Genomic DNA, 22,448 nt, shown 5'->3' with positions numbered 1-22,448 from the left:
TGCCTTTCGGAGTCATTTGGGCACAGTCAGAACACCAGCGGACATTGTGCAAAGAGCCCAGACACAGGACACACACGGTGTGCGGGTCAGTGATGGACATTGTTTGCAGACACTCTGGGCACTTTCTAAACCCAGTCGCCATGTCGAAAAAGGGCACAAAACAGTCTGTGACCTGCGGGAACCAATTGATAAGGCGGCAGGAACCGACCGGAGACACGGGAAAAGTACTCACCGAGCGTCGGAGAGAACAGAGCGCGATGGGAGACCCCTGTAAGGGACTTTTTAAAGAAGTAAATTTTAAATCTTTCTGTGAGGAAAAAAGGTGAGAGAAATCTCACAGAGCTCCTAACCCAGGAGGCAAACTGCAGTGCGGAAAAAAAGAGACTGAAGGGAGACCCCTGTGGCCACAGGGATTATGGCATGCTGGGCATACTCAGTGTGCTAGTCAAAGTTCTAGAAACTTTGACAAAAGTGTTCCGTGACAGGGCTCCATCTGATGACATCACCCACATGCGAGGACTACCATCCTGCTTGTCCTGGGAGAAGCCCTTATACAGTAATTGCATAATACAGCAAATGCTGCAAAATGGGGGCAACTGTGCTGCTACTGTAAGAGCCCCAAAGAGCTTACATGAACAGGCATATAAATACCAGTTTATAACACTCCTGCTGGAAAAAGCACCTGCCCCAAAGAGCTTATGGAATATTTACTCAGAGTTCAGATCAGGAGTGCTTTGCTTTCCCTTTAGTAAGTACCTGCCAGCTTCTCAGGCAACGTCAGAAAGATGAGAGACACAATTATTTCTTTAACCAAAAATCTAACTTGCACTGGAAAACTTGTTTTTCCTCAGTGATGAAAGTAACATTATATAAAACATTCATTAAATTAATACAAGTGTTATTTCTCTACAATTATCTTTCAGATTTTTGTAACAGAACTCTCTCCCCCCCCAAAAAAAAAAACCCCCAAACAAACAATCTCCCCATCCCCTTTCTCAGGGTTCAGACTTTTTGTTACTTGGTAACTTTCTTCCAGCATTGGGGTGCAGTTCCTGAAGAAAGCTTCTTTTGGCTCTGCGTTTAGGAGTCCATCTGAAAGGAAAGGTTCCACATCTTGAGTCCTGCAGCCAGGGCTGGTGCAAGGGTATTAGGTGCCCTAGGCAAGCCTTCTGTCTTGCACCCAAGCCCATTCACACCCAAGTAGGTGCTTCTCTGGGCCACCAGCAGGATGGGCACTGCTCGCGGCCTGCCAGATCGCTGCTCCTCTCTGCTGTGAGCAGGATAGGTTCCGTGCACGGCCCCACATGGCTGCTCTTCAGCACCCCCTATTGATCGGTGCCCACCTAGTTCACCTAAAGGGATGCGCTGGCTCTGCCTGCAACCCATTTGAATTCTCACTGGCTTCTGGCCTAAAGCTACGCTACTGGTAGCACAGGTCAGTTGTCTCCTGTGGTGTCTATGCAGGACTAAAGGAATCCCATCCTTTTGCTGGCTGCAGTTATTCTACCTGCAATTTCTTCAACTATGGGACATGTGCATTGCCCTTAAACATGGCTGCTGTAGAGCAATAGCAGCCAACTGAGCATGCTCTATGCTCTTCTCTCTGAAGTCTTCCTAAAGGGAAATTCACTGTGAAAATAGCGGCGATTATACTTACAGAAGAATAAATCTTTGCACATATGACAGTTTTGCACAGGATTAGTGACAATTGTGCTAATAAATGCCTTCCCCAACGAAAAATATATTTTTTTAAACTTTATGATGTCTAGTGTGTCTGTTCAGTTATTTTATATACATATATCATGTTTCATATGAACTACATGTGCGTACATGCATTTTTTTTTTTTTTTGGATTAGCATGCTTTGACCGAATGAGTAAAGGAAACCTGAGCTTAAATGTACCTCATGTTTTTTAGCATGCTTTATTACCTCAGGCCCGTAGTCATGTAACATCTCTGTGCTCCCACGCAGAGGGGACCGATGCAAAAAAGTTGCGCTAAAGTGAGTGCTGAGTGTTCAATGCCGGCTTTCTTAACACGCCCCCAGGCACCTCTCCTGGGGCCACGATGCAATATTTAAATTAGGGCTCGCGCTGTCGAGGAGGCGCTAGGGGCGATTGCACGACCCTAGCGCTTCCTTGACAGCATGCGCCCGTGAGAGGTCCACTGTCAGCAGCTATCCGCCGGTTAAGAAAACGGATGCTGATAAATTCAGCGTACATTCTCCGACTCTGATGACCAGCACCTAAGGAGTGTATAAATCAATATTAAAGGGTCGGGCACTTAATATTAATTTAGTCACTCCTTCACTTATTGCCGATTGGTCCCTTCACTGTCACATGTCAGTGAAAGGACCAATCCCCTTTCAGAAGGTTGTCCTGAAAGGGGATTGGTCCTTTCACTGACAAATGTCAGTGAAAAGGACCAATGGGCAATATGTGAAGGAGTGAATAAATTAATATTAAGTGCCTGACCCTTTAATATTGATTTATTCATTCCTTACAGTGGGGCAGTCAAGTTCAGAAAATGGACGCTGAATTTATCAGCGTCTGTTTTCCTAACCTGTGGATGTGCCAGGGGTTCAGGAACCAGACGCTTGTGAACTGAGCATCCGCTTCCTCCAGCAGACTGCCCTGCTTTAAAAAAAAAAAAAAAAAAAAAAGTTGTTCCTCCTACTTAATATCCCAACGATATTAAGTAGGAGGCAGTACAGAAAAGCATTTTCTGCTTTTCTGTACTAGTTTTAGGTGCGCTCAGGATTTAACGCTTGCTTCGGGCAGGCGTTAATTTCTGATCGCTAAAATGTGCATCCTAGATGCACATTTTTTTTTTTTTTGCATTGGGAGTAAATAGCTAATAGCCTCATTCACATGCATTTGCATGTGATGAGTGCTATTAGTTTCACTCCACGTTGGACGCGGGTCGTAGAGGCACTAATCCCCTTATTAGCACCTCTACGACCTGCATCCAACTGCGGGTTAACAGTGCGCTCGGCTGAGCACACTGTATTGCATCAGTTCCAGCGTGCATGGGCTTTGGGAAGGGGCATTGGTGGCATGAGTAATTTTGCACAATGCTATAGATTTTGATGGTGCTGTATCAGGAGTGGGCACAGCTTTTGGCTCAAGAGAGAAGGAGAAGCCAGAGGTCCAACAAATCAATGATATTTACAGCCATGCATCTTCTGCGCTCAGCACCATGGGTAAAGACATTTGCTGCTATAGGCCAGAGTAAAAGCTCTTGCAGAATTATTTGCCCAACTTCTGTAATGCTACAGAAATGAAAGTGGATGGCCCAGTACTTAGAATAATGAACTAGGACCCCAATGACCTGGATCTGAATATTCTGCCAGGAGAGTCGTCAAGAGCTTGGGTGACTCACTTTCTCTCACTAGTTTAGGTATCCCAATTAGATTGAATGCACTCTAGCACAGGGACTCTACATCTATTGTAAAAGAACTTGATTCAAGGCACTATAATATATATACTGAAATAGTAATTTATTTTGTACAGGGATATCATTTAAGTAGAGGAAATGTTACCATCAAAAACCAGCAATGGCAACTAGTGTACTGTCACTTATCAATTAGGAAAAGAACTGTTCAAAGGTAAAAAGATCCTACAGCTGAGCTGAAGGTATCCAGCCAATGCAATAAAGTAGCAGGAAATGTTAATAGTATGTTCAGGTACATAAGTGGAGATATCCAAAGGAGAAGAAAAAAAAAAAAGAGGTGAGATTGTCCTTATATAAGTGACTGAGACCTCACTGACTTCAGAAGGCCACTGAGAAGATAGCAGCAATTTGGAGAAAGGCTACTAAAATAGTAGAGAGCATGCAATACAAACCCTATACACAAACTGTAGCTGTCAGAGGCAGGAGAGATACAATAGAAATTATTTAAATACTTAACAGGCTTCAATAACTTACTTTTCCATAGTTTCAAGGGGATCGTAATATGAAGATGGAAGGAGGGGGGGCTTGGACGAAATTTGAGAGAGGATGGCGGATGCCTGGAATAGCCTAGGAGCTGAAGCAGTAGCAAGCACCTGTGACAGAGAGCAGCAGCAGGAACAGAAGAGGTTGGATAAAAGTACATGGCTCTGAATGTTTAAAATCTAGGAACTGGGAGAGAGCAAAGGGAAGAGAAAAGTTGGAAAACAAGGCTCATGATCTATTCTGTTGCTAGATTTTGAAGCATTAATACTGTTTGGGTTTTTTTTTCTTTAAGACTTGTTTCTAAATACTCTTACCACCCCGCTTGTTCAGCCATTGCAGTTACAATGCCTTGGGGCCGGTCGCTACAGCCCCCTTCAAAATCCATTATCCCTAACAAGCGGTCAGATAGCTGGGTTCTCACTCCCTCCATTAGGACTGAAGCATCCTCAACAACCCACCCAGTGCTGATTAGGAACAATCCCACACCCTACTTTAACACTATCTGGCACTTGGGCCTCTCAGACTATTCCCAGGAAGCAGGTTCACTGTTCTTTGTTGGTACTCACACCCACATGGGCAGGCGATCATTGCTGGAGAGATTCTTCAAAAGTTTGAGGCTTTCGAAAACATATTTTGCCTTCGAAAGGAAAGCATAAAATAGTGCAAGGTCTTATTGTTTTGCTTTCCTGGAAAATGTAGTTATGCCAGAAAATATACTTGAGATCTCTATATAAATTTCTCAACTATTGTACTTTTCAATCTTCCCTCCATGCCGCCCATGTAACAGGACAATAGTAACATTTCTAGGAATCCTAGAGTGTTTGAGAACGAATCTATTAACTCATTGCTTCCTACAGTTTTAAAATAATCACCGAGCCCCCAAGTCCTTCCAATCAAAGAAGAGAGCGGCTTTTGGTGATCAGACCCATGGCTTGTTACTGCTGTATAGGAACCAAGGCTGTACAGGCCAATGAAAACAGCTGTACAAGTTTGCTTTGTTTTGTACAGGCTCCACCCTACAAAAATTTAGGTAGTAACAAGAGTTGATAGTAATATAAAAAACTGATCCCTCTTTTGATTTTTTAAAATTTTATTTCAGAAGGAAATAAGCTTACATTTTTTTTTTTTTTACCATTCCTTCTACTTAGCCACCTTTGCGATTCTAATTAAAATCAGGGACTACAGTACTGATCCTTATCAGAACCCCATATAGGCATCACAGCACTCTAAGTAAAGCAGGACCAATGGGATCAGTGAAAGAAAAAAAAAAGTAAAACATAATAAATTAGGATACAAAGAAAGGAAACCTAGAAATAAGATTAAAAGACACAAATAGTGCCAATACTCAAAAAAATTGATTTTTTGGGGGGCATAAGTCTATCCTGCATTTTTCGAAGGAGAAATTTGTTACCTGCTAATTTATTTTCCTTGAATGCAGCCAGAGCAGTTAGATGCATGGGTTTATGCGCTTCCTAACCAGCAGAGGAGAGAACAGGTTTGTTGATGTCACCCCTTACAGAGTCCTTTGCTAACCTCAGCCTGCCAGTATTCAGTTAACAAGCTAAGAAAATGTCACAGGCTCCCTCTACCCCTCCCTAAGCAGGGGACTTCCAAAGAAAACAGCAATCAGATCTCAACAGAGGAAACCAACATGAGGAACATGTTAGCTGCAGCTGATTACTATGAATTCTGCACTGCAAGTCATTAGCATTCACTCTGAATATCTGAATCAGCAGATATGAAAACTTGTGGCAATCTAGGAGGGTCTTGGACTACCCTGGCTGGACTCAAGGAAAGGAAGTTATGAGGTAAGAATACATTTCTCCTTCCTCTTCATCCTGCCAGACCAGTCCAGAGACATGTGATACACCCAAGCTATCCCTCATCGGGATGAAATACTGCCAACCCTGCTTTTAAAAACCCCAAGCCAAAGGCTGCCTCTTCTCTGGCTTGGCCAGAAAGATGATAATGCCTCAAGAATGTAAGGAAAACTATTTTGCCATTCTGCAAATCCCCACCAGTGATACCAAGCAGAGCTCTACCCACAATGAAGCCTGCACGCTGATGGAGTGTGCCCACAGCCCTTTGGCTATATAAACTGAGTCTATGGTCTCCCTAATCCAACAAACTATTGATGTCTTTGAAGCTGCTTCGCCTTTTCTGTATCCACTGAAAAGAACAAAGATACAAATTCCTGAAGTAATTGGACACCTTCAAATACCAAAGAAAAGTCCTCTTACATCCAGGTAATGAAGCAGTTAATAGTCTTCCTAACAAATTTCTCTTGAAGGAGGGGAGACATCTGATTTCAGTGAAACTGAAATACTACCTTGGGAAGGAAAGAACTCAAGAACTGTACCTTACACAACATGGTCTCCAGTTCCAAAATTTGCATGGATGAAAAAGATAGTCACCAAAAACATTGTTTTAAGAGTGAGATGTTTAACGAAAACCCCTCTCATTGACTCAAATGAAAGACCATTTAGGGATCTGAAAACCAAATTCAGATCTGAGGAAGGAACCAATTCCCGCATGGAAGACTGAATATGCTTCATTCCTCTTAGGAAATGTCATATGTGGGCAAGGTATCGATAGTCTGCCCATAAGGTGGCCACTTCAACAAGCAATATCCACTACTTGTACCTTCATGGAGTTCAGGGCCAAACCCTTAACCAAACTCTTTTACGGGTCCAAGATAGACCCTACTGAAGTTCTCTTTGCCGCCAGATTACTATCTGTACACCATGCCTCAAAAATCCTCTAGATTCTCATATATGTCAGAAATGTAGAAATGTTCCTGGAGTGCAACAGAGTATTCCCTACATGTTAAAAGTAACCCTTTTTAGCCAAACATGCTCTCTCAAGGGCCATACAAGTAAGACAGAACTGAGAGGAGTCCTCATACATCACTGGATGCTGAAATAGTGTTGGTTCAGTCCAGAGGCCCATTAAGAGTACAGGCATCTCACCAGGTCCGCATACCAGGAGTACCTTGGTCAATCAAAAGCTACCAAAATAATGAGAGACTGATATTTGGATATCCTCTGCAACTCGTTGCCCAACAAGGGCCATGGAGGAAACAAAGTAATCCTCAATCTGGCTGAATTTGGTTTTCAGATCCCTAAATGGTCTTTCATTTGAGTCAATGAGAGGGGTTTTCGTTAAACATCTCACTCTTAAAACAATGTTTTTGGTGACTATCTTTTTCAGCCATGCAAATTTTGGAACTGGAAACCATTCCTGAAACAGGGCATCCAGATCAGATGAATTCTGTTCCTTCTTCTAGTTGAAGAACTTCCTTGCCATTCATGCTGAAACCATTAAATCCATCTCTCATTCTCACCATTTGGCTATTATCCAGGAGGAAACCTCTTCCAACAGACCCCACTCTCCAGGATCTAGTGTGTTCCTGTTGAGAAAGTCTGCCTGAACATTCTCTATTCCTACTATGTGAGCTGCCAAGAGAACCCTTGCATATTTCTTTGTCCACCTTAGCAACTGGGCTGCCTCTTCCATCACCTGAGGATGCCTGGTCCCTCCCTTATGATTCATATACACCACTGCATTGCCTGAGAGGATGCAGACCTCTTGACCATGAGGAGCACATTCTAGAAGTGCCTTCCTTATTGCTTTTGTTTCCAACTGACTGATGGACCATTTGGACTCCAAATTTCCTGGGCTACCTGATCCCAATAATGCGTCCCCCATCCAAAAGAGACTGGCATCAGTCATTACCATCACCCCAAATAGGACAATTGAGGTCCCTCTCCACTTTCAGGTTCCTGACCACAGGCCACCAATCCAAGCTTACACTGGGGTCTGTTCTGCCAACAATTGAGGGGGTCCACCTCGATAGCAAGGCCCACTGCAAGGGATGCATGTGCACTTTCGCCCAAAGTACCAAGTCTAAAGCTGCCAACATAGATCCCAATACCTGAAAGCAATCCCAGACTTTGGGCTTCTGGACCAACAAACTGCACATCTGCCTCTGCAGTTTCTAAATTCTTTCCTTTGTCATCTGTACACGACCTTCATGTCAAAACGTGCCCACAGATACTCCAAGGATTAGGTGGGAAATAACTTGACTTTGGCAAAACTGACAACCCAGTCCAGCTTCGGCAACAGCTGCATCTATCTGGCCATTGCTGCTTTGTTTTCCAGAGCAGACTTCACCCAAATCAGCCAATCGTCCAGATATGGATGAACCAAAATCCCTTCTATGTAGGGATGCCATCACCATGGAAAATATTCTTGGAGCAATTGCCAGGCTGAAGGGAAGCCCCTAAAAGTGGAAATAATTTCCAATAACCCTGAAACAGATAATTCTGATGTTCCTCTCATAAATATAACCCTCCACCAGATCCAGGGACCTTAGGAATTCCCCTGGTCTTACTGCTATCATAATCAGCTTCAAAGTTTCCATTCTGAAGTGAACAACCTTCAGAACCCTGTCAACTTGCTTCAGGCCTAGAATAAGCCAAAAGCAGCCTTCCTTTTTTGTGACGACAAAGTAGATAGAATATCTTCCTCGACCCCAGACCCAGACTGACTGTTCCTGTGTGCTAAAGATGGTCCAGTATAGTCATTCCATGCAAAAGAGGAAGACAAGAGGACACTAAAGACATCAGTAATAGGATGGGAAAATTCCAAGACACAGTTGTCCCCCTTCTTCTAGAACCCAGTGATTTGATGTAATCTGGAACCATTTCCAGTAAAAGGCTGCTAGTTGCTCTCCTATCCTCTGATCCAGAGAAAGGCCCCTATACCTTCTTTGGGAATTTTAAGTGCCTCTGGTATAGAGAGAATTCTTGCCTTTGCTTCCTCTCAGCATCTAGAAAGGAATGAACCTAATAAAATGCTTACCCCACTGACCATCTTAGGACTTCTAGGGCTTAGAACATTTAGAGTGGAGAAACAGGTTCTCTGTTGTTGCCCAAGACACTCTTTTAGGCTGGTCATTGGGTAGTCTAGACACCTTAGATTCAACTAAGGCCTTTATCAACTTTGAGAGCTTACCCAAATAGAAGTTGTTCCTTGAAAAGAAGTTTGACCAGCTGTGCTTAGATGCTGAAGTCACAACCCAGTTTTTTATCCAAAGTAAGTATTGGGGCTGCTATAATCGAGGCCATACTCTGAGTCAAAGCCTACAACAAATCTGCAACAATTAAATCTGAGCTGCCTCTCAATTCCATCTCAACAGTTTCCAAGGACCTTTCCTGGAGATGCTGAGACAAATGCAGACCTGTCCTTGCCACACTACTGCATACCATGGCTTGTATCATCAAATCGAAAGCTTCAAACACCTGCTTAAGTAACAACGTGATCTTCTGATCCTGCATATCCTGGAGAGCTGTGTCCTTCTCCATTGGAATAGTGATTTTTTTGTGACCGCATAATGCAGTGCATCTACTCTAGGGTCCTTCAGCATTTCCATCTCTTCTGACATGAGAAGATAAAGCTTTGCCTATTTTCAAATTGGTATCTAGTGAATCCCACTCTGCCAAGATCAATGTCTTGATTGATCTGTGGATGGTTTCCTTAACCCTGCCATGATAGAATCTTCTGCTGACGTAACCACCTACTCTGCAATGTTCAGTCAGCAAAAACTGTGAGGCTGAAATTCAGTGCATCCCACAGATGTCCTCTCTCGCCCTCCTCCAAGCTGACAGACATGTGCCACAAGCATTGCCCAAGCCAGCGCACCTGCCATGCTCTGACAGAACTGCTATGGCTACCCCCCTCCTTGGAACTGACCTGTATTCAAGTGGTCCTTTGCCTCTACTGAGGAGAAACAGGTTGCTGGAGCTCCCTTCCCAACCTGCACCAAATGCTTTTTCAGCAAAACGTTTCCTTTTTTTTCACAGCAGCTTTAATGTCCAGCCTAAATAGGGCAGCAGTAGTACCAACCAAAAGAAAGGGAAGTGAGAGAGACGAGGGGGAGATTCTTAAGAGCAGGGGAAAAGAAGACCCCACAAAAGTGAGGAAGTGGGGAGGGGAAAGGGAAAATTTCACACACTAGGAAACCTGTCCACAACTGGAAAAAACCCTGTTTGAAGGGTTATGCTCAACTAGGAGAGAATCAGCTCACTGATTGTCACTTCAGGAGCAGCCCACGACAATTCCAAATTTCTCTTTATCTGGCTTAGACCAGGCTTCATCTTATACCACGGGATGCTTATGCTTGCGTACTATGTTTAAAAGGATTTTATGTAAATGTAATATATGTTTTTATTGTATTTTGTTATATCTATTTTAACCCTTGATCTGCACTGAACGCCAAGTGCATGGAAGTTGCAGTTTTTAATAAGTGAATTACCATCTACTGGGGATAGAATAGTGGCAGGCTGGGGTCAGCAGGGACCTTATATGAGGAGTGATGTAAGCAAACCTGTTGTAGTGCTGGTTGGGGAGCATAACCCATGGGTCTGCACTGGTGTGGCTGGCTGAAGAGGAATGAGAGGCTTAAAGTATATTCAGGGCTGCACCACTTTATCAAGACAAGCAAATCCTGCACGGTTCAGGGACTGGCAACATTCAGATATTTTCTTTTTAAAACCATCATCCGCTGATCCATATTTATAGATGCTAGAAGGTGTTTGCAGTTCTGAAAATATCAACTTCCAGAACTCATTTTATTTACGGTTAACATTTTTTTTTTTGTGAGAATAAAAGATTTATATTTCTTAATTAGCAGAACAAATTCAGGTAAATACAAATTTCACACTAAAGGTCTGCAGTGGCACAATATAATCAACAAGGGATACAGAAGCCTTATTTTAAACTATACAAAATTTTCAACATGAAAATCCTGTTTTTGTTTTTTTTTTTTAATTTTCTTTATACATTAACATATAAAAGGCCCCATTTGATGAGGCATCTAAAAGAATCATAAACATCCCCCTTCACTTTCTCTAGCATCTCCCAAACTCCAAATCAGAGAACAATTACACTGAAGTTTTTAATACTCTATATTAAACTAACAATCCAATACACACTATATACAAGATTAACATTTGAGAATCTGCTCGGAGGCAGCTCTGTACACTTGGTTTTGCAGTTCCTAGCACTGGGCAGCCCAATATTTCGTTGGTAGACATCAATGTTTGGGTGAGAACAGGTTATTAAAAAGGTATACAAAGGTGGAACACATGAAGAAAGCTTGTAACTGCAGCAAGATCAATTCCTCCATCCCTTTTTAATGAAGGAAGAGGCAGTGTAAAACTTGCACCATAAAATGTCTCCACTGTGATTTGTTTTCCTCAACCACCAGATGTCAGCCAGCCAGCCAGCTCCTCATTTTAGAGCATATCTTTAGCACAGGGTGAAGCACCTCTCTCGGAGATGCACAGTACTGTATTTCTTCTTAAGGGAGAAAGCCTATCTAAGTAATTTTCTGCACAACTTCAAAGGTGGGTCAGAAACTCATGCACAAAGTTTCTCAGTGTTGGCAGAATAAAGTCCAGACTGCTGGCTACTTGGCACTGGAGTTCTAATCAAGACCAAGCAAAGCCAGGACCAGATCCCCCTTAACCTTCTTCCTTTCCACCAGCAGAGCTGGGGACCAGACTCCCTCCACCTTCTGCTCCACCAGCAGAGCTGGGACCAGACTCCCTCCACCTTCTGCTCCACCAGCAGAGCTGGGACCAGACTCCCTCCACCTTCTGCTCCACCAGCAGAGCTGGGACCAGACCTCCGCCCACACTTACTTCACCAGGAGCCAGGTTCAAATCCCTACACATCTTCACCAGCACAGCTGCATGCATAGACTGCTCACAATTCATCCAGAGCCCGGTCTCAGCTAAGAGAGGTTTGTGCATCCTTCCATGAGAACAGACTTGGACATGGTCCAGCTGAAGCAGTGAACATGCTACTAAATGTAAAATCTTCTGTCCTTGTGTCACAACCCAGAAAATGTCAAGTAATGCTGGTCAGATCATCTAAAAAGAAGAAAATATAAGAAAGCCTTTTCTCTTTCTTTATTTGGCATCCAGAGTTTGGGAAGGAACCAGATTTGCCCAGTGCGTGCATTTCACTTTGCCGCTATTCAGATGTCTCTTTTTCAGTCCCTGTTGGTGTTGTTGGCTGCAAAGGCATGTAAATTTCCCATCTGGCTGAGACCACTCTGAATATGTGCAACATGGATCTCTACGTTATTCTGAAAGCAGCTGGACAAAAGGAAAGAAGAAAAATAGTGAAAGGCGTCATTCAAAGAACCAATACAAACATATTCTGAGACATAACATGATACAGAAACTGCCTATGACAAGGATTAGCCATCAAATGCTCTTAATCTGCAGACTGCACGTTCAGAAAACAGAATTAGAATTTAGACTACATTCAGCAGAGCACAAATCACGTTCTCTCATGTCACAGCGTGGCAACAGTACCTTGGGTTTCATCATCACCACTGTCACCAGCACAAACAAAGCTACGGTACTACACACAGATTCAGACCCTCTTCATAAAGGCTCCCAGTTTTCTGGAACCAGAAGAAAGGTCAGCGGTAGAGTTCTGCAGTCACCAAATGACTCTTGTATTTCTGCAGCTAATCATTGCCACCTCTTACTCACAGGAAATGGCTGGAAAGATTTAAGAAAAAAAGCCAGTCATGGACTGACCCATCAACACCTTGTACTGGAACAATATAGGTGTCCTTAATAGGAAGGTGCAGCACATGCAAACAGATACTATGAGGAGCAGAAATCAATAATCTGGTCCTGGGTAAGAACGCACTATAATAAAGGCCCTGAACTGTCGTATGGGATAAGAGAGTGCATTTATAGGCAGTCTTAGATTATGTTTTTCTACACTAATGGCACTAAATGCAATCATGGAATTGCTTTCATCTTTAGAAACGTGACAGCTGGGAAGAAATCTCCGTTATGTCTGGGAATGACGAGGAGCATGCAGAAAGGAAAGTAAACAGTAGCTACCCAATATTGGAAGCATCTATCGAAGCCTTGATATCGTTTACTGAATCCGTTAATGACTTGAATTCAAATGAGTTTAGGTCGCCTCCTTCTGCTAGACACTGCAGGAGGAAAAAGAGAGATTAGCCGGGCAGCTCTGCTATGTTTGGGAAGTAGAAAATGCACAGCAGCAAGGTATATATAAACATGTTAAATGTAATCTTGACCACTCGGAAAAGCAGCACCTAGAGCAAAATCTTTTTAGACGCCAATCAGAACTGCATGCAAGCATCCCACACGTACATGGAAAACATGAAGACAATAACGGAATTTCAACATACGGGGACTGTCGTCACAATAAAAAGGTGCATACCGTTTACTGAGAGAGTTATAAACAAAATATGGTGAACAGAAAAACCTAAAGAGTAATCATAAAAATGAAAAAAACAGACTTAAGTTAATATTTTGAAGGCCCTAGTCAGTACTGCTGCTGTAAGAGAAACGCAAGTTTACAAGCAGCTAAGGTTCAATTACAAACCAGGGCAAAATCACCAAAGTTTGCCTCAAAGGTTTACAGGACAGGAAAAAAAAAAAAAAAAAAAGAACGATAGAGCCGCACAGCAGTACCAGCGAGGGAGGAGCCTTCGCCGGCCTGTCTCACTCTGCTTCCGGAGCAGAAATTTACCTTGATTTGTAAGAGGATTGCTGTAAGCCTCGAGATCAAATCGGTCAAGCTCTCGCTTTCTACACAAGGCTGCCCTGTGACGGTGGTGTTTGCCTGCCGCACGATTTCCTGGGCTGCCTCTTCACACCTGCGCCTCATGTCTGTGGGCTGGTCTGCGGGCTGAAGGCCTTGGTCTGGAGCAAGCTGCCGACACAGAAAACAGCATTGCGGGCTTAGACCACACGTGTGCCCCCCTCATTTGCACAGGCATGTCTGTCAGCCTCGAAAGTAAAGCTCTCATGGAGAACAGCATGGCCTTCACGGACACGCCTCCCTCTCCCCCTCAATCGCCTACTGAGAGAACTACTGCACTCTTTCCTTATTACCTTAATTTAATTCTTATAAAAGGGATCACACTGTTCTAATCGAGGTATCCTTTTCCTCATGATGCATCCCAGGCACAGAGATACATTTGTGTGTGTGTTGAAAGTGCAGAAAACACTCGAGCATTTCGCACGGTGCTACAGACCTTTTGATTTGATTCTGAAAACTTTACTTTCCACGTGCTCTCTCTCTCGACGCAGAAAGCTCCCTTTGCACAAAGCGCAGCTTAAATTGCTCACTTTTGTGATGCGTTACCTCGTAACAGTGCTGCTGAACTTTATGTAAAACTTTGTTCAGGTCCTTGTTCAGTTGTTCCAAATCCAGCACAATGGTTGCGTATCGCCTCTGGAATTCAATGCTGATGGGTATGGAATAGGATTTCTGTAAGGAGGAAGATGAAATGCATTATTTAACCTTTTCAAACAGGAGACACCCCTTGCCCCTCTCCCCCCCCCACAAGCATGCCAGTGTAGTGAGAGCAGCAGGTGCACAAACAGTCACCATGTCACTCAAGGTCAGGCACTTGTAAGGGCTGAGTCGAGGTGAAGGTGACAGATAGCTCCAGGTCATAAAGGATAGGTTCAGCAAGCACTTGCTACTTCATCCAGGTCAACCTGAAGAGGCTGATCCAGGTCTGGTTTTCCCTTATTTCATCTATGGCCTTGTAGGTCTGCAGCTCTTAAAGAAAATGGAGCTACAAGACTATAGATGCAATTGGATAAAGCTAATTACCTGGAGCTATCTGCCTAACTTCTCCAAAGGCTGCGGCTGGATATAGACTAGAAGGGAACTCTTGCACAAGACTGAATCTTCCAATGTTGCTCTTTCCCAGCCAGGGGTCACCCAGGCAGCACAGAACTGTTTGTCCAATCAGCTGGGAAACCATCAGCTTTATCAGAAAGGAAATTAAGTGCCTCCAGGGGGCAAAATGAGGAGCTGTGGGAGGGAGCTGAGTGTTCCTAATATCCCAGATAGGAGGATTGTATCAGATTATAAGCCTCAAGAATAGTGAACCTTAAGCACAGCTGTCTGTTCTTGTCACATCGGATCAGGTACAATAAAATGGGTCTCCCAAGTTGCTAAGATTACAGAATTCTCACAGAGGTTTGCTTGTTAAAGACTTGGATTTTGCAATACTGCAAGGGGCTGTTTTAAAAGTTAGTTACACGCGATAAAAAAAAAAAAGAGAGAGCAAGCATACCAGTTTTTCTGCTTCTGTGTTCATCTCTCTTAGTTGCTTGATGTGCTCCTTTTTGATCATCAGGATTTTGGATAATCTGGTCTACAAATGAGAAGACAGTTTCAAAAAATCACCAACCCTGTCGGTTTCAGATGCTTTATAACTGGTCAAAAAATGGGCAAGAAAAACCAAACCCCATGACGGCTTCGTATGACCCTGCTTCAGAGCCCTTCAGGGCAAATCCAGACCTGAGGCAGCACTGATCAATGACAAGGCAGCTTTAACAATGATGAGCTGATGACATCACAACATGCGCCTGCCTCACTACAATTTCAACTGAAACAGCAGACAAAGTTTAATAAATATGGATTAAGAGTGGTCTTCATTTTCAAAGGCAGAATACATGGTGTTTAGCCTAGGACAATGTCTAGGGAGTGTCTAGCATTGTGTCTAGGAAGTGTGCTAGCGTACTTGAGTAATGCTCCGTGACCAAAAAGTCCCAGAGATGTGGCCTTTACAACAAAAAAAGGGCAAACTTTTAATCCTTCAATGTTTTTTCCCCGCTACCATTTGAGCTTTGCAGAGGCAGAAAGGGAGTACTGCAGCACAGACTAGGCATCTGGAAATGTCTGTTAACCTTAGAGAGGAATTATTCTTTCCTCAAACACATGGTTGGCTTTCAGTTAACCAGCTACATGCTCGAAGTTTGAGCAAGATGTGATGGCAGCAGCTACTGTTAGAGTTGCCTTCCCCCACTGGTTGGTTCACTGTGCTCGTGTGTTTGAGAAAGCAGAGCTGCTTGCCTGTAACAGGGGTTCTCTGGGGACAGCAGGTTGCCAGTCCTCACGGCATGTGTGACATCATCGGATGGAGCCCAGTCCGGAACTTTGATCTCAAAGATTCTAGAGCTTTCAGCATACCCGACTGAGCATGTGCAGCGGTAGTTATAACCTTGCGCCCTAGGCAGAGACCCTCCCTCAGTCCATGAGAGCGCTAATCCATGAAGAAACCAACTCCCACCAGGAGGCAGGTGGGTTTCACGAGGTCTGGCATTCTGCTGTCCTAGGAAAATAATTCTGTTTTCTCTGAGGACAAGCAGGATGGCAGTCCTCACACATGGGTGAATCCCTAACTACAGGCTGCTGAAAACAAGACAAAGCAGGAAACCCCACAGAGCTGAAAGTTCCAACTTTCTCCCATTTGGCTGTGAGGCAGCTGACCCAAAAACAGTTCTAGGCGGGAAAAGAGTTGGGTTCTACAAAAGAAAACAAAAAACAGATGGACAGACAAAACTGGTGTGTGTAGCAGAGGTACTTAAGGCAGGGTCATGATGCGAAGTTCAGCAAGAAGCTGAGAGTCATCCTGTTTCATTGAAGGGGGAGCCCTCTAGCCTTTCTTTGAAGTAAAGTTTGACCTGGAGGAGGTTTGCTTTCAGTCCTCACTAGGAGAATGTTGCTTGCATCAGGGAATGCTCCAGTGGAGGATAGGGCAATTTTTCCAAGAAAATGTAAGAACTGTATTCTAAGCTGTTGTGCAAGGCTTGGGGGCCATTGAGTGTTTGTTTTTTGGTCAGTTGAATGACCGGAGAAACTGAGTTGGCCTTTCCATGCCAGAACTAGCAGAAGACTGACAGATTTCTTAAGAAGAAAATAAAAATGAGGAAAACCAGCTCTGGATTTGGAGGTGGAGTGACAGGGAAGATGGAGAAAGAACAGAAGACAATGAGAGAGCTCTACCGAAGAGCAGGCTGCGTATTGACAGTGACACAGTAACAGGACTGGGGAAAGTCCATTCAGGCGAGGAGAACAGGCATTCCCACCTGCATTAGTTTCAAATACCAGAAAATGAAAAAACCCATGACTGTAGCATGGAGGATCCAGGTTCAGATCCCCTGTCTGTTGGGGTTGGTTGAGCCTGGGGTGCACTGCGGAGTCAATGAGCTCAAACTGGCACAGAAGGTGTCTCTCAGATTTGGCCAGCGATGGCCACCAATGGGGTCTGGTTGCATTTTTGAGGCTTGAGGCCAAAAGTGCTGTGCTCTTGGATGAAGACTGCACAGTTTCCTTCGGTGTTACAAGACCACTGAAAAATCCTCTCCCCCCACAACCTCAAACCAGGCATTGTGCTTTGATGTGGAAGCCCTGAATCAATGAACTTGGTTACCTTCTAAATTGTTTAAGGTAGCAATTATTAGCTAAAGTCTTCAAAATATCATCTTGCCCTTTTCTTAGCTCAGTTACTTATTTTGGTCTTCTTCCTAGGTCTCCTCCTTAATTCTTAAAAGAATTTCCATACTGTTGATGGGACTAAAGAGCACAGATTTCACCTCTGGTCACACTCACACGATGTATTTCTAAAAGCTACCAGCCCAGAGTCCATTTTTTGTTCAGACTATGGCTTCCAACTGCATGCGGCTCTGGGGCAGGTCGGCCCAGCAGCACCCCGATTTATTCCAATTCATAATGGCGGGAACAGCTAAGTAGGAAGGACTTGCAAAAGTAATCTCTCATTGGGAAAGAAAAATGGGCAATGGAAATTTTGTTTATTCAATGAAACAGTTAACATCAACAAGAATAATGACATATATATGTAATTTTGTTTATGAAGAACCTAAGCCCCTCCCCCTGTATCGGTTGCCTGTGAATAAAGTCCATGGGTAGTAGTGGGCTAGTCTTCAGGAAAATCACAATCAAATCTCCAGTGTGATCTTGGGCAGCCATCGGTAGAATATCATGGTTCACCGATATCATCATCCTTTGGTGGGCACCACGGATCTCTTGTAAGTCCGACCTTTGGTGTAAGGTAGGCAATAAAACCCACCCAAATTAGGGGAGTGTCTACAATTCTCTTTGGCGTTGCTTTTGTAGTAAGGGCGTGCTCCATGGAGCAAAGACGCAGCATTTTTTTAAACCAATGATCACAGCTGGGAGCTTGAGGTTGCAACCAGTGAGTCAGTATGATCTGTTTTCCCACCAACCCTGCTTTTTTGATAAACCAAACAGCCAAAGGTTAGGGTTAAGCGGTAAAACCTTATGTAAATAGATGGCACAAGCGGAACTGACTCGTGTCCCAAAGAGAGAAATTACTGCACAGTCCCAAGAAACAATGAAAATAATGGCTAGCTGCGGTCGCACATTTGAGGCAGTGGTCAGACTGCGCAATGTGCATTTGTTTCGCCCTTATGGGTGTGATATAGCTTTGCCAAAGAAACTTGTATTGAATTTCCCTCAATATAACATTCTCAGATATTCCAGGTAATTCTTGAAAACATTTCCTAAATTCAGTCAATGACAGTGAAAAAAGGCCCCAAGATAACCATTTAGCATATGCTAATTCCATAGGTTTTGAATCCTCGAGATTCTTCACTTCTTTATAGTAGTAAGAGATGGTAGGTTTTTTAGTCTTCCCCACTTGTATAATGTCCCGTATATTTCGAACCTCTGGGGTCTCCCTCAGTTAAAAAAAGGATATTTAAATTTATTTTCATACGTTCCAACGTTAGAAGGAAAATCCTCCATTGACCAAATGAGCCATATCGAAACTATGCATACAATAATGCACTAAAAACCGCACACCTATGGCCTAAAATTTAACTTCACTACCAAGGCTGTGGAAGAGCAAGATCGAAAAGATACAAAGAAAAGGAAATATTAACCACATAATACTATGTGCAAAGAAAGCAAAATTGCTTACCTTGTAATAGGTGTTATCCCAGGACAGCAGGATGTAGTCCTCACATATGGGTATCATCAGATGGAGCCCTGACACGGAAAACCTCTGTCAAAAGTTTCTAGAAACTTTTGGCTGGCACACTGAGCCTACTGAGCATGCCCAGCATGCCATGATATTCTCAGCCATAGGGGTCTCCCTTCAGTCTCGTTTGTAGCAGTATGTGTGAGCTAAAAAAATAAAATAATAAAATGTATCGGACCCAACTCCGCGGGGTGGCAGGTGGGTTCTGTGAGGACTACATCCTGCTGTCCTGGGATAACACCTATTACAAGGTAAGCAATTTTGCTTTATTCCAGGACAAGCAGGATGCTAGTCCTCACATATGGGTGATTAGCAAGCTACAGGCTGAGTCATTCTTGCATTATACCAAGAGCATACAACTTGTGCAACAAGCACAACAACTGGTGTACTGCTGGAAAGAGTGAGGCAGCCTGAAATCACAGCAGGATGAATGTAGAAGGAGTTGGTATTATACTGGAAATAAGTTCTTTAAGACAGATTGTTCAAAGGCTGAATCTTGTCGTCCTTCTTTGTCCAAACAATAATGAGCTGCAAAGGTAACTCCATATTGCAGCTTTACATATGTCAAGAATGGGCACTGAACAATAGTGTGCTACTGATGTAGACATAGCCTTTACTGAATGTGCTTTTACTCGCCCCTGGAGAGGAATGTTCGCTTTTTCATAACAGAATTTGATACAGTCTGCTAGCCAGTTGAAGAGAGTCTGTTTTCCTACCGCAACTCCTGGTTTATTTTTGTCAAAAGAAACAAAGAGTTGGGTGGATTTCCTATGGACCGCCGTGCGGTTCAGATAAAAAGCTAGCGCACGTTTAATATCTAAGGTGTGTAAAACTCTCTCCCTCTGGTGAGAGTGAGGTCTGGAAAGAAAGTAGGCAAGACTATTGACTGATTGATGTGAAAATCTGTTACCACTTTTGGTAGGAATTTGGGGTGAGTGCGAAGGACTACTCTGTCATGCAGGAACCTTGTGTAGGGTGAGTATGTGACGAGAGCTTGTAACTCACTGACCCTCCTAGCCGATGTAATGGCTACTAAGAAAAATACTTTCCATGTAAGAAATTTTTCATCACAGGAATGCAGAGGGTCGAACGGTGACCGCATGAGTCTCGTCAGTACTATATTTAGGTCCCATTCAGTGACCGGTGGTCGAATGGGAGGCTTAAGGTGAAGTAAGCCTCTCATAAACAGACTTACTAGGGGTTGCGCTGTTATTGGCGTATCCCCTATTTCCTTGTGATATGCTGCTATGGCACTTAGGTGTACCCTGACAGAGGATGTCTGGAGACCAGAATCCGAAAGGTGGCATAGGTAATCTAATAAAGGAGTGGGGTAAGAGAAAGGGTCAAAACCTTTCTGTGTGTACCACTTGGTAAATCTAGTCCACTTAAAGTGGTAAGATTTACGTGTGGAAAGCTTTCGTGAAGCTACGAGAACTTTAGAGACTTGTGTCGAAAGATTAAGTGGTTGCAGAATTAAGCTTTCAACATCCAAGCTGTCAGGGCAAGAGTTGACAGGTTGGGATGACGCAACTTGCCCTGATTCTGAGTTACGAGAGTGGGCGCTGTGCCTAGGCAATTGGCTCTCTGATTGAGGAGTATGGGAAACCATAATTGTCGAGGCCTGTACGGGGCTATGAGGATCATTGTTCCTCTGTCCTGTTGTAGCTTCACGAGAGTTTTGGCTATGAGCGGGATTGGAGCATATGCATATAGAAGTCCTGTGTTCCAGGGGCGAGCAAAGGCGTCCCTAGGGAATGCCTGCCGACGATCATGGAGAGAGCAGAACCTTTCCACTTTGTGGTTCAGTTTGGATGCATAGAGGTCTATGGTTGGGCAACCCCAGCATTGAAAGATTTTGCTCGCTACACGTGGATCCAGATACCATTTGTGGGGATGGAAATGTCGACTGAGATCGTCCGCTAGGACGTTTTGTATGCCCGCCAGATAAGTTGCTCGGAGGTGCATGGAATGCTGTAGAGCCCAAGCCCAAATCTGCATCACTTCCTGGCAGAGCAGATAAGAGCCTGTGCCTCCCTGTTTGATTATGTACCACATAGCTACTGTGTTGTCCGTTTGTATCAGCACAGTCTTGTTTGAGAGGCAGTCTTTGAAGGCATAAAGGGCATATCGCATCGCTCGAAGTTCTAAGAAGTTTATCTGACACTTCATTTCGAGCATAGTCCACGTCTCTTGTGTTTGAAGGTTGTTGACATGAGCTCCCCATCCCAAGTTGGAGGCATCTGTGGTCAGGATGACTTGTGGAGTTGACTGTTGGAATGAGAGACCAGCTTTCAATGCTGTTTGATTTGTCCACCAGTGGAGCGATAGACGTAACTGGTGGGTAATTTGAACTGTGTATGACAGTGGTTGGAAAGCTTGTAGCCATTGAGATTTCAAAGTCCATTGAGTTCTTCTCATGGCTAATTTCGCCATAGGGGTAAACATGTACTGTCGAGGCCATGTGTCCTAGTAGCACTAGAAGTTGATGGGCAGATGCGAACTGGTATTGGGTTATAGAGTTCGCCAAACGTGCTAGATTGTTGGCACGGTCGTTTGGAAGAAAAGCTTTCGCCACTGTGGTGTCTAGGTCAGCTCCGATGAATGTGAGGAGTTGAGATGGATCGATGTGGGATTTTTGATAGTTGATGAGAAATCCCAGGGAGTGTAATAGATTATTGTGCTTTTTAAGGCAGACAGAGCTCCCTGCCTGGATGGACTTCTATTAGCCAATCATCTAGGTATGGAAAAACATGAATGCTGTTTTTTCTTAGATGTGCAGCAACCACTGCTAGACATTTTGTGAATACTCGAGGAGCAGAGCAAGTCCGAATGGTAGGACTCAATACTGGTAATGATTTCTTCCCACTACAAATCGTAGATACTTGTGATGTTGTGTGGAAATTGGTATGTGTGCATAAGTGTCTTGAAGATCTAGAGAACAGAGCCAATCTCCCTGTTGAAGCAATGGAAGGATGGTTCCCAGAGATACCATCTGAAAATTTTCTTTGTGAAGAAATTTGTTGAGATTGCGGAGGTCTAAGATAGGGCGAAGGCCGCCTGTTTTCTTTGGAATTAGGAAATAGCAGGAATAGAACCCCTTTTCCTTGTTGAGACCGGGGAACTGGTTCGATAGCCCTGGCAGTCCGCAAAGTAGAGAGTTCTACTTGGAGTTGAGGTGTGATGACCATGCTTGTCCAAAGTGGAATGGGTGGAGAATGCGGGGGTATTGCTTTGAACTTTAGATGGTATCCCCAATTTAGTATGGCTAATACCCACTGGTCCTTTGTAATAAGACTCCACTGGTGTTTGAAATGGAGTTGACCTCCTATTGGTAAATAGGGCATAGGGTAGTTGGAAATACCTCTGTTCTCTTGATTGACTTAAAAAACCCACTGCTGGACCAGTTTGTGGTGGTGGTTGGGTTTTTGTTGTTTTGGTTGGCGTGCACGTCCCCTTTGAGGTGGAAGGTATGAACGCGCTGAAGAAGCAGGTGGGTAATATCTTCTAGGTTTATAGAAGGGTCTCCTGGTGTCCCTTCTAGCTGATTTTCTTAGGGAGGATGGCTGATCCGATGGTAGTTTGGAGAGTTGGCGGAGTGTCTCGTGGTGATCTTTTAACTGAGA

At 43.8% G+C, this 22,448-nt stretch overlaps 1 protein-coding gene across 5 annotated transcripts in view; it reads right to left on the bottom strand.

The window, feature by feature from the left end:
* Nucleotides 1–10,731: 10,731 nt before the first annotated feature.
* Nucleotides 10,732–22,448, bottom strand: part of LIN9 (lin-9 DREAM MuvB core complex component) — a 168,807-nt gene continuing 157,090 nt past the window's right edge. For all 5 annotated transcript variants that reach the window (XM_029593048.1, XM_029593052.1, XM_029593049.1 and 2 more), the window contains 5 exons: nucleotides 15,094–15,174; nucleotides 14,148–14,273; nucleotides 13,530–13,712; nucleotides 12,869–12,966; nucleotides 10,732–12,100 (listed from right to left, as the gene is read on the bottom strand). In XM_029593048.1, coding sequence (XP_029448908.1) covers nucleotides 11,995–12,100; nucleotides 12,869–12,966; nucleotides 13,530–13,712; nucleotides 14,148–14,273; nucleotides 15,094–15,174 — 594 coding nt within the window. In that variant the 3' untranslated portion in view covers nucleotides 10,732–11,994. The remainder of the gene's footprint in view (nucleotides 12,101–12,868; nucleotides 12,967–13,529; nucleotides 13,713–14,147; nucleotides 14,274–15,093; nucleotides 15,175–22,448) is intronic.

The sequence above is a fragment of the Rhinatrema bivittatum genome, chromosome 3 (genome assembly GCF_901001135.1).
Source record: "Rhinatrema bivittatum chromosome 3, aRhiBiv1.1, whole genome shotgun sequence".
In the NCBI taxonomy this organism is placed as follows: domain Eukaryota; kingdom Metazoa; phylum Chordata; class Amphibia; order Gymnophiona; family Rhinatrematidae; genus Rhinatrema; species Rhinatrema bivittatum.
This window is presented reverse-complemented; position numbering and strand designations above follow the sequence as displayed.